The following is a 12,000-nucleotide window of genomic DNA, read 5'->3' on the forward strand; positions in this document are numbered from 1 at the left end:
GTTTGAGCCTAGTGGTTTCCAGGCTGGCTTCACTGAGCATTTTTGGGTGTTACTGTCCCTTCTGTTACTTCTGCAGAATGCATAATGAACACTTGACATGGCAAAACCCAAAAAAATCTTCTTCTTGCTATATGTGCACTGCATATTTTCACATGGGTTTTGCTTGTTCTTTCTTCAGTGACTCATCCAGGTTCTTTTGTAGAGCAGTGTCCAATGTCTGTGCTTTAATGGCACATGACTGTGTCTTTAGTAGAAGTTACACTCCTGCAGAAAATTAAAACACAAAATGGATCCTTGTCAGCAGAACTGCAGTAAGAATTATGCTTACATTTACTCATGATAAGCCTGATTTAAAAAATGAGATAAATTACATCAGTTTGTGTTGTTGTGGGGCAGAGTGGTAAATTTTAGAAAACTGAGATTAATTTTTAAGTGTGTATAGCCATCTTGGAAAATTCAGCATTTACGTTCCAGCGCCAGGAATTTGCATGAAGAATTTAGACTGATGGCCAAAATTCATGGTTGGCTGGGAAGAGGAGAGGATTGGCAGGTCTCCATAGTGCTCAGAAAAACAAGTTTTCCATATGCAATCTGTTTTCTCCCATTTCACAGCTTTCCTGGTTTTGCTGTTGTGAGATTAGTGAAGATAGCTGAGTGCTTTTTTAAACATCTTTTCAAACTCTATGAACATTTTGTTTGGCTACATGTTCTGTTGGTTTTTTTTTTTCCCCTGCAAAATCCAGCTTAATATTTGGAGTCTATTTTTCTTTGTTTTAGTCTATTATCAGAATAAATTTATACATAGCTGTCTTTAGTTGGACTAAATGTGCAGGGAAATAGGGATGAATTTTCAGAAGTTGCTTCATTGCCAGTTTGGGCAGTAGTTTCAATTTCCTATTAATATTGTCTTGAAGTAAAGTCTTCATCCTTTGTAACTTTTGCTTCCAAAAATGAATGTTGGCACAGTTTGGAAGGAAAAGTTCAGGCTTGGCAAGACACTGTTTGTCAGTGTAACTTTGTGAAAAGTATTCACCTTATGGTCCTTGTGGATCAGGATTTGGAACTGGTCTGATAATCTGTAACCAGCAGGTTGTCAGGAAAGAAAAATATTTACTTACATGCTTTTTTTTAAATCTCAAAATAAAAGGTGCTCTGTAAATCCTGGAAGAATCTGCTCACAAAGACTGTGTGAGTTTTTAAGTTTAAATGTTCTGTAATGTCTGTTATTAGCTGAGCCCTTAATGGGGAGATAAATGTTGGGTGAGACATGAAGTCAGTGATGTGACAGGTTGGTCAAACCAGGCATCATGCATGCATGTAAAAATTACAAGATTATATGTTTGTAGGCTTAATGTGCACTTGGAGAACAGACATGATCTGGAAGCATAATAGATGCAACCACTTCAATAGAAACAGTTTGATAAAAACAGTTCATTTAAAAGGCCACCCTTCAAATCTTTTTATTTTGCTTTTGTTTGATGGAGGAGAAGGAGGAGGCTTCTGAGACAAAGCCTTCTAAAGGACTGTAAATGAAATCAGAGGGAAGGATTAAAGTACAGTGGAGTGTTCTGTTCACCTCCCAGAAACACTTGGTGGAGTTTCCAGTTTAGGTGAAGGTGTTTCTGACACCATTGAGTTAAGGGGTGTCCATCCCAGATGACTCAGTTCCACTTGGTTTGACCCTAAGAGATTTTCCTTTTCTACTTCAGCTTTTTTGCAAGTTACTGTACCCTGTCAGTCATCTTGTCTTTGAATCTTGGGGTGATAAAGATGTGGGAGGCAACAGCTGAACTGGAAAGAGTATTTCATAATTGCCCTGAGTCAGACAGCCAAATCCAGCATTTGAGGCTGGCAAGCAGTGTGCCAGGAAGAATAAATCCTTTTTGCTGTGTCCTGGATCCCTTCACCCACTCCTAATAACTTCATCAGCTGAAAACCAAGCAGAGCAGACTCTGTGAAATCTAATGAGTTGAGACCTGCTCAGGCATATTTACTGGGAATAAGTGATCATGCTGATTTAAGGAGAAGGGGAGTGGAAAATCTGTAACTATGTCTTTTATTCCTATTAGCTTTGATTGTGTGAAGTTACCGTGTAATTGCCCCATTTGTCTGAATGATCTTTTCTCCTCCTGGCTGGGTTGCTGCCATCATCTTGTTCAATAAAAGCCTGTGAATTATGTGTACCAAACACATGCCTGTGGATGGTCAGTGTAATGTGCACAGCACATCCCAGCACCAGAGCATGGTGTACAATTCATGATACAATTCATGATCTCTTAACCTTTTCCTTGTACACTTTCCAGTTCAGAATACATCCATAGCTGACATTTCTTGAGATGGGATTTTAGATTTGAGCTTTGTGGTGGGATGGTAACTTTCTTAAGTATTTTGTTTTCCTTGAATTTTTATGTGATAGTTTTAACTCTAAGATTCAGATTACCACACATTAAACAAGTCTTACTTCATTTTCACACTTGGAATTAACTTACACTTCTGATGACTACGATTAGCACAAAATACAGCATTTTCTCTGCCTGGATCTTGGATGATCCAATAGGCTTATTTTTGTTGGATTCTGATTCTATTCAAAACAAGATGGCTTTCATGGCAGACCAGATTTTTGTAGCTTCTCTTGTGTTGTATTTTCTTCTGTATGTATTTCCAAGCATTTTTCAGGATTAGGTTAACAGGATTACAGAAATACATATTACAAAAGAAGTTATGTAGAAGAAAGTTAGTATGCAGCTGAGTTTACACCTTCTGCTTTCTTCAGTCTTAATTAAATTTGACACTCAGTGATAATAATTAAATTTACTGATATCCATGGCCACCCGGAAAGTACCTTGTGATGTTTGTGAGTGAATGTCTTTGTTCCACAGCAAAACAAAGCTGTCCAAATCCCATTGATTGTGCTGCACTATAATCATGAATGCCCTGTGTAAGTACCTCTGTGAGCTCTTGGAATGAGGGATTTTTGACACCCATAAATATCTGGTTATTATTGCCAGTGTTCAGCTCTCCTGCACATGAATCCATAATCAGCATTTTGCTAGAGGGGATGCTGCAGTTCTGGGGAGACATTGGAGATTTCTGCATGATTACTGTCATTAGCACAAAGGCACTGGTGATTGAGCAGAGCTTTTACTGTTTCACCAGTCTTAGAAATAAAAATACTCTGGAACACAGGAGAAGAACTTTTCTAATAGCCCCCCCCACCCCAACACAGAAACCTGTACACAAAAGAAAGAATATTACAGCTGGAATGGACATGATTTAATCACATTTGTGACTCACAGAATTGTATTTCCAGAGCACAGAACACAAGCCAGAGTGCAACATTCTTACTTGTCTCTATGAACCAAACATCTTCCTCTTTCTTTCATGTCCTCTCTTGTGAAGTTTTCTGTAGAAAAGCTGGTCAAATGCAACTCAAATGCCACTTTTGAAGCCTGAAATAAAAAATGAAGTAAAGCAAAGCTTCCATCAGTGAAATCTCACAATTAATAATTGTCCCATCTGTTGGTAACATTCTGCCTGGAGCCAACAGCTGTCCCTAGTTCTCAGCTACAAAAGAGAGCTTCATGCATTGAGATTTTAGAGGGATAGTGCTTTTATCAATCTTTGGTTGTCATCTATCATTTGGTTCCCTACAGATAATTTCTTGTTAATTCACTGAGCACTATTAACCCCGTTTGATGACAGTTGTAGGATTTCCAGGGAGGTGAAGTGAACTTACATGGGGGCAGTGGCTGGGTGGGCCCAAAAGCTCTGAATTCCCCTCCCCACTAAAACAAGGCTGCAGTTGGAGCCTGAGGGTCGAGGCCTCAGCTCTGGCAGGTATTCCCTGCAGGTAGTTGGCCCAAGGGAAGAGCTGGGGGTGCTTCCAGAGAGTGTGTGGGGAGAAGGGAACAGCAAGTATGACAAAAAGGAGAAAAGACAGACACTGCAGGTTAATAAATAAAAATGTACTTTGGTTTGTACTTTTACCTGCGGTGGCTTTTGCATCCCCTCTATGGTATTTGCTGGGTCCCCAGCACAAAGGAGGAATGATGAATCTGACTCCATGTTCTTAGAAGGCTAATTTATTATTTTATGACATTATATTATATTAAATAATGCTATACTAAAACTATACTCAAGAATAGAGAAGGGATACAGACAGAAGGCTACAAGGATGATAATGAAAACTCGTGACTCCTTCCAGAGCCCTGACACAGCCTGGCTGTGATTGGTCATTAATTAAAAACAATTCACATGAAACAATCAAACAATGACCAGTTGGATAAAGAATGTCCAAGCCACATTCCAAAGCAACCAAATACAGGAGCAGCAAGCAGATAATATTGTTTTCATTTTTCTGAGGCTTCCCAGGAGAAAATCCTGGGCAAAGTGGATTTTTCAGAGAATGTGACAGTGACACCCCTGCCTCCATCTGACCTGGCTGTTGTTGTCCACAGAACCTGCAGTGGGCCCGGGATGTGCTGCTGGGCAGCGGGGTGCCCTGGCAGCAGCTGAAGCACATGCCTGCACAGGGCCTCTTCTGTGAGAGGAACAAGACCAACTTCTTCAATGTAAGTTTACACAGCTGATAAACACAGTGCACTTGTGTTCTCAGCCAGCCCTGAGACACCTGTTTCTCATTGGAAAGGTCTGCAAAGGGATGGGATGTGAAATTCCACACAGGCACGTTAAACAAGGCATGAGCAAGTAAAGGAAAGGAGAATTACAGAGATATTTACTGGGTGAATATCTCTCTTGGAGGGTTATTTCTGGTGAGCTTCAAAACATGGGGAGAGAAGCACCAACATTTTTTCAGTTATGCATCATTTATCATAAACTTGATGGCTGAGCCCTCTTTAAAAATTCTAATTTTGTTCGTATTAATTATCCTCTTGTTTATTGTTTCTCAACTCAACCTGCAGTTCTCATGATGAAAATTTTGCTATTTGTTTTAAGAGCTCTGCTGAGTTGGAAGGAGCTTTCTTGTGCTCTGCTCTCTGTAGCATGGCTCAGCAGAAGGAGCCTCCCAGCCCCAGAGTGAGACAGCAGCATTGTCACAGGGACTGTCCCTGTGCCTGTGATCACCTGCACAGGACTGTCCCTGTGTCTGTGATCACCTGCACAGGGACTGTCCCTGTGCCTGTGATCACCTGCACAGGGCTGTCCCTGTGCCTGTGATCACCTGCACAGGACTGTCCCTGTGTCTGTGATCACACCTGCACAGGACTGTCCCTGTGCCTGTGATCACCTGCACAGGACTGTCCCTGTGCCTGTGATCACCTGCACAGGGCTGTCCCTGTGTCTGTGATCACACCTGCACAGGACTGTCCCTGTGTCTGTGATCACACCTGCACAGGGCTGTCCCTGTGTCTGTGATCAGCTGCACAGGACTGTCCCTGTGCCTGTGATCACCTGCACAGGGCTGTCCCTGTGCCTGTGATCACCTGCACAGGACTGTCCCTGTGTCTGTGATCACCTGCACAGGGCTGTCCCTGTGTCTGTGATCACCTGCACAGGGCTGTCCCTGTGTCTGTGATCAGCTGCACAGGGCTGTCCCTGTGTCTGTGATCACCTGCACAGGGCTGTCCCTGTGTCTGTGATCACACCTGCACAGGGCTGTCCCTGTGTCTGTGATCACACCTGCACAGGGCTGTCCCTGTGCCTGTGATCACCTGCACAGGACTGTCCCTGTGCCTGTGATCACCTGCACAGGGTGCCTGTGCCTCTCACTGACACGGACACAGAATGCTCCTGAGATCAATGGGTATTTATCCCTCAGTTCCCTCTGGGATTGCCACTCACACCCTGCTGCTGTCTCTGGTGTCTTTGGCTTTTCTGTGCCATGTCCCAGGGTTTTTGTCTTTCTTTCTTTTGTGCTAGAGTTCTTTAGCAGTTCTGGTTTGCAGTGTATGGTGGGAGCCTGGAGATGCTCTGTCATTCTGAGCTGAGTGCAGTCCAAATCTATTATGTGGTGCTTGTGATGGCAGTGACAAAATTTGGTGTCTCTGCTTTCCCATCCAGTGCTTCTGTTTTAATATTGGAATTGTGACATTTATTTCAGCTTTATGTCTGTTAACACCTATCTTCATTTTTGCTGGATGTTGTGTTAATTAGCACCTCTCTGCAAACCTCTTTTAAGTACAAGGTAAGTGCTCATCTCTGATTATAGTCCCTCAGATGGGTTAAACAGCTAATGGTTCAACATTGATTCATGGATCAGTCTGCAAGAAGGGTTTCTATATCATTGCATCTTTCTGGAGAGAAGTTTTGATTAACAAGTGCTCTCAGCCAGCACTAAATACCATGCACCCATCTGCTCACTCCCCTCCCATATCCTCCATGGCATGGGGAGGAGAATCACAGAAAAGGTAAAGCCCATGGATGAAGATCAGTTGAAAAACTGAAATAAAAAATATTATAATAATAGTAATGAAAGGGAGATAAGAAATAGAGAGGAATAAAACCCAAGAAAAGCAAGTGATGCTCAGTACCTGCTGACTGATGTAGCAGCTCCCCAGCAGCCATCAGCCCCCCAGTTTCTGGACTGGTTTATGTACATACCTCTCTTCCACCCTCTGGCCAGTTCCAGTCAGCTTTCCTGGCCATGCTCCCTCCCAGCTCCTTGTGCACTTCCTCACTGGCAGAGCCTGGGAAACTGCTTTAGAGTAAGCACTGCTTAGCAACAACTACAACATCACTGTGTTATCAACATGATTCTCACACTGAATCCAAATCAGGGCTGTACCAGCCACCAGGAATAGCATTAACCCTATCCCATCTGGAGCCAGGGCACAGCAGATGGGGCAGACTAAACAGTGGCACCTCACTGATGGCTGCACAGCTTTGTGCTGGTTTCCCTGCACTGGCTGCCAGTTTTCCCTACAAAAATCCTGCTGTGATTAGCCCCTGACACTGCTGAATGCTCAGACTCAGAGTCACATAGTGCAAAGTCTTCTTGTGGAAATTCATGGAATTATTCAACATGCTTCAAGCCAAGTATGAACTTTGCATGATCAAGGCTGACTAGTTCATCACTGCAGGGTTAAGTGCCAGAAGTATTCTGTTTTAATGTATGAGGAAGATGAGCAGTAGGGGACTGAGAGGTATGTATAAGGGAGTGCTTCTACTTGAAAATGTGAATTACCACATTAAGAGAGATCAGTGGTTGACCTAAATCATGTCTAGTTTTTGAATGCTAATGCCAGCTAATTTAATTTAAAGAGATTCCACTATATTCCTAGGTGGAATTTTCTAGCATTATTTCAGGAGGTAATTATTTCTTACTCTGCATACTGATATTTTTATACTCTGAAGGATGAAAAGTACTAGAATAGATACTTGACAGCAGTATAATAATGTTACGTTGTAAATCAACAAAAACTTAATTCCCATTGTTGATTTCTTTAATCAGAAATTAGATACACTATGAGAAAATAGACAGCCTTCAACAAAAGGTATATGCTGGCCCAGTGTAATATATTGGAGTAGTGGTAGAAAAGATAGAAGGTATTTGTAAATGATATTCTCAGTTTGAACTTGTGTCTGCCAACATACAAAGGTAGTGTTAGTCTGGAGTCCTCCATGTAGATCCCTGTCTGCAGGCTCCCAGAGTTTTGGTTTGGGGATGAGCTCCAGTGTCTCAGCTGTGGGGACATCTTGACTTACTCTGTGTGCATGTAGGTTTGTCTTCCTGGGAACAGGCAAGAGTTCAGCCTGATGAAATATTTTGGTGGTCTCATTTTCTACCCAGCAATATTTTCAAAATCCTCTTCAAGTAACATTGTGTGAAGCATGTGGCATTAATCCAGAACAGATGACACAGACATAGCACAGTGAGAAAATCCAGATCTGAGAGGGAAAGGGCCACAAGTGCCCATGACAAAAAGCTGGTGGTGTCAGCTGACATTCCAGAATTGGACAAACCTAAATCTGTGAACAACTTGGAAAGAAACCTCTCAGCTCTGCACTGACCTTGCCTGGGTTAAGGCACAGCTATTCTGTTCCCATGCAGGGCTCCCAGGCAGGCAGTGGGGAAGAGGCTGAGCTGCACCATCTGGGTCAGAGCTCTGGTGTGTCATCCCCTGTGCAGATGGTGCTGCAGCCCACTGTCCCAGCTCCTGTCTTCACATCCAGACTTGGGTGATAAAACACAAATTCTAGCACTCTACAAAACTGATCTCATCTAATCTTAGAAATTAAATGGCCAACCTTAAAATTTTCTAAGCCTATTAATGTCCCCTAGGGTTATTTCCAATAGAAACCCTTTACCCAAAGTGTTTATTTGCTTCCATTAAATGCCTTTGGTTTTCTCTCCTGAGAACTCTTCAGCCTTCATGATACAAAATAGTTAAATTAATGTCTCAGTGGCTTTCTGTAGATACTTTACTACTGGAATACCTTTTTCTTCTGCAGCAAGTAGCATTGGTGTTTTTAATCTCTTGTAGAGAAGATTTAGGGTTGTTGAAATTACAGCTGACTCAATTTTACAAGTACAAACAACAGAGTGCAAGAGAGAAAGCTAGCAGCTCCTCCCAGACATTTTATAAATCATGCATACTCCTAGTAGAATTATTTATGAAATGTTTATGACAGCACTGTATGAAAAGAAGTAAACCTTGGTAAAGCTGTCTCGTGTTAAATTTTACTGCAGAACTGCTGGTCTGGATCTGTGTGTCAGGGGCTGTTGTATAATTTGTTAGCTGTCACTCATCTGCAACTTAAATGAGAAAAAAAGGCATGTTCAGTTAGCCCTGACTTCTTCTCACCTGACATATTAGAATAATGTCAGGATGCTCAGAACTTCACTTTTTCAGTTCTAACAAGAAATGGTGTTACTGCATTATTGTCCCTGTTTGTTTCCCGAGCAGCAAAGGCCCTGCTTTTCTGTGAGAAGAGGTTTTTGCATGTTCATGGCTTTGTTAGTGATGGCAATCATGTGAATGAATATTGCTCTTAGATTTTAAGGAGTTTCAGCTGTGTTCCTATCAATTACTGTCAAATCTGGTGGTTTTGGCCATTTGTCTTTTCCATGTACAGGTACATTCCAGCTTTTATCCTCTTCTTCTCAGTGTGAGTGTAAATATGTACAGAGATTTTTTTTTTAGGATGGCTGCAGGATGGTTTCTATAGTAACTAAATTAGAAATTATTTCAGCAGGAGAAAAAAAATCCCAATATATTGCTTTATATAGTAGGGCACTTTCTTATGTATCCAGATTTTGTGGTACTATTAATAAAACAAAGTTAAACTTTGTGCACAGATGATGGGCATTGATCAGGCTGTGGGTAGGTGGGGATTGTGGAAGAAGCACTCTGGTGGTTGAGCTCCATGTACCAGCAAGTTCTCCATATGGTTTAATATACACTGTTTGTATTTTTCTGGCACATCTTCTGTGGTAATAATAATCTGTTGTAATAAAGATCTTCATGTCCATCTTTGGTAACTGTTCCCCACAGACAAAAGCTGTGCATGCACACCATATTCTACAGTGTTGACACTGGTGTGCAAACTGTTATGGATAATTGTTCTGGTTTGAATTCCAAAAGCAATGCAGTGGGTTTATTCTCTGCTGTGTGTGTGTAAAGCCCTTTATTCAGGGTCAAAGCAAGGTGGGGGCATCCACTGAGTGCCTGAAGCTGCAGACAGCAGCAAGTTCCCTTTATTTTCTCTTTGTTCATGCCAAGTGTGACTGGGCACTGGCAGGAGACTCTGCTGAGCAGGAGGGCAAGCTCTGGACACGAGCAGTTGAAGTCTGAAGCTGGTGTTTCTAAAGGTAGTTCTTGTTACACAGCATGGTATTACCAGTGGGAGCTTTCTCTGTGTAGCAGCTTCTTCCCTTAGTTGTGTTCCAGGCTGAGAGTTACAGCTGCCTGTCTTAAGAGCAAAGCTGGTTCTGAAAAGGAGAGCAGGGTGCTGGTTTGGGGCTCTGTGTGACCAGAGCCATACAGGTGAATTTGAGATGCAGAAAAGAAGGCTCTTATGAAGTCCCCAGTATAGGGGACAAACAGGCAGTGTGCCTCAGCTCTCTTGGAAGTTGGGCAGTTCTGTCAAGGAGATTTCATTTTATGCCTCAATTGTTTTTTACATTCCCATAGAAATGCATTAATGGCCGCTGTCAAAAATATGGCATTGAGTGAATTTATGGGATTTTCTTTTGATCCAGTCCAGCTGTTTGTTTGGTTCTCTCCCATTTCCTGAAGTGTAACCTCAGCATTAATGATTCTCATGCCTTTGATGAAAATGAAAGATTTGTTACAGAATTTAATGTCTCTGCTAGAGACAGCTGGCTATCTATCATCCAAGGGAAGAAGGAAATCCATTAGCAGTGTTCTGAACCTATTTTAGGTGTGTTCTGCCCAGTCTGAGTTTGCTGCCAGTCTGAGTTGGCTCGAAGAACCCCCAAGCAGCACACAGTGCCAAGGGGCAGCTCTTCAAGGCTGCTTGAGACAACCTCACTGAAAGGTTCAGTATTTCCTGCCATGTACTCAAAAACTTCAAACTGGAGGAACAGCAGACTAAAACCACTTTTGTAGCAATCTCACCACTCTGCTTTCCTTCCTGTCCTTGGCTGGTGAGAGATCTGAGTTACTCTCCTCCTGCTCATAGTTGATGTGTCTCTTTTTGGTTGGCAAATGTGCTTCCAGCACCTAGACATCTGCTATGGGAACATGAGCCTTCCCACCAAACTCCTGCCATTTAAATCAGACTGGAGGGAAGTGGAAAGAACTGGAAGAAACTTGCTGTGCATCCACTGGGTTGAGATTGTGCCCTTAGCATGGTGAGAGGTGCAGTTTAATCGTGTATGGAGGCTCTGAGAAAATTAATGATTATGTTTTAGTTTGATCATGATTGGTTCTGAAAAAATGTTGGCCTTTTTAGTGCTTCTAATGCTTTATTTGAAAATGAGTACAAGGGGTTGCCAACTCAAAAAAAAAAAAAGAGGAAAGAAATCCCAAGGGACATCCCAGAAATCACAAGGGTTTAGTTATTCCATTTTGCTGTTCTTACTTCTGAGGGTTTTGGATGCCAATTTTATGCAGCCACAAGGGAACAGAAACCTTAAAGGAATTATTACCAAAAAAAACCCAAAACCACTTTGATTCCAGCAGCTAGATAATGCTTGAAGCAAGTTATTAGACTTTGTACCATTTAATATGCAAAAACAAGTGTCTAGAAAAGGTGACCTCCACCACTGACACTGTGTAGTTGCACTAAACAAAACAGTAACAATACCACAATGACAACATATAATAAAAGTCTATTTTTTTTTCTACTACTTATTTTTCTTTTTTGTGCTTAGGCTGGGTAGGGTCCCTAGGGATAGGGACCTCTGGTTAGGAGATGGTTAAATTCCTACCTACTTTAGAAGATAAAATTGTCTTTAATCTCTCCAGGACATGGCCATGTTGTAGCCATGAAATGTCAGGGTTTTCCCTGGGCAGGAGCAGGCCCAGTGCTCTGCTTTGTGCAAGTAATGCAGCTCCTCCTGGCAGCTCCCACCACCTGGGAAGTGTTCAGCTGTTCAGCAGGAGACATCTCTGTGCTGCAGATTTTCTCCTTGTGCTAGGAGGAGGAGGCTGCTCCGTGCAGAGATGTGGCACTTTGGGAGCTGCTGCTGCTGGCAGCAGGGCTGGGCTGTGCTCGGAGGCTCCTGCAGTGCTGCCTGTGCTGCACAGGGCCTGGGGGAGCTGAGCCTCTCCTGGGGCACAGACAGCACAGACCTTGTGCTCTGCCCCACGTGGGCTGGAGCTGCCACACTGCCTGCCTGGCCTGCTGCCCCAGGAATTTTAACAAGGATTTCACAGCTTTCCCCACGTTCCCCAATAATGACATTATAGACCTATTGTTCCTCATCTGGGTGAGGAAACCATTTCTTGTGTGGTGAAGAGATATTTGTGTGGAAAACTGCTGGGAAGAAATGAAAAACCCTCCAGGAGTCCCTCCTGAGCCAAATGATTCTATGATCATATGCCTTAACTTGTAAATACAGTCAGCTGTATA

General features: G+C 42.6%; 1 protein-coding gene across 3 annotated transcripts in view; it reads left to right on the plus strand.

Annotated features, from left to right (window-relative positions):
* The window catches only part of CABIN1 (calcineurin binding protein 1), a 113,233-nt gene that overhangs the window by 46,087 nt on the left and 55,146 nt on the right, over window positions 1-12,000 (plus strand). For all 3 annotated transcript variants that reach the window (XM_009092237.4, XM_018916424.3, XM_018916423.3), the window contains exon 30: window positions 4,458-4,571. In XM_009092237.4, coding sequence (XP_009090485.1) covers window positions 4,458-4,571 — 114 coding nt within the window. The remainder of the gene's footprint in view (window positions 1-4,457; window positions 4,572-12,000) is intronic.

Source organism: Serinus canaria, chromosome 15, assembly GCF_022539315.1.
Source record: "Serinus canaria isolate serCan28SL12 chromosome 15, serCan2020, whole genome shotgun sequence".
Taxonomy (NCBI): Eukaryota; Metazoa; Chordata; class Aves; order Passeriformes; family Fringillidae; genus Serinus; species Serinus canaria.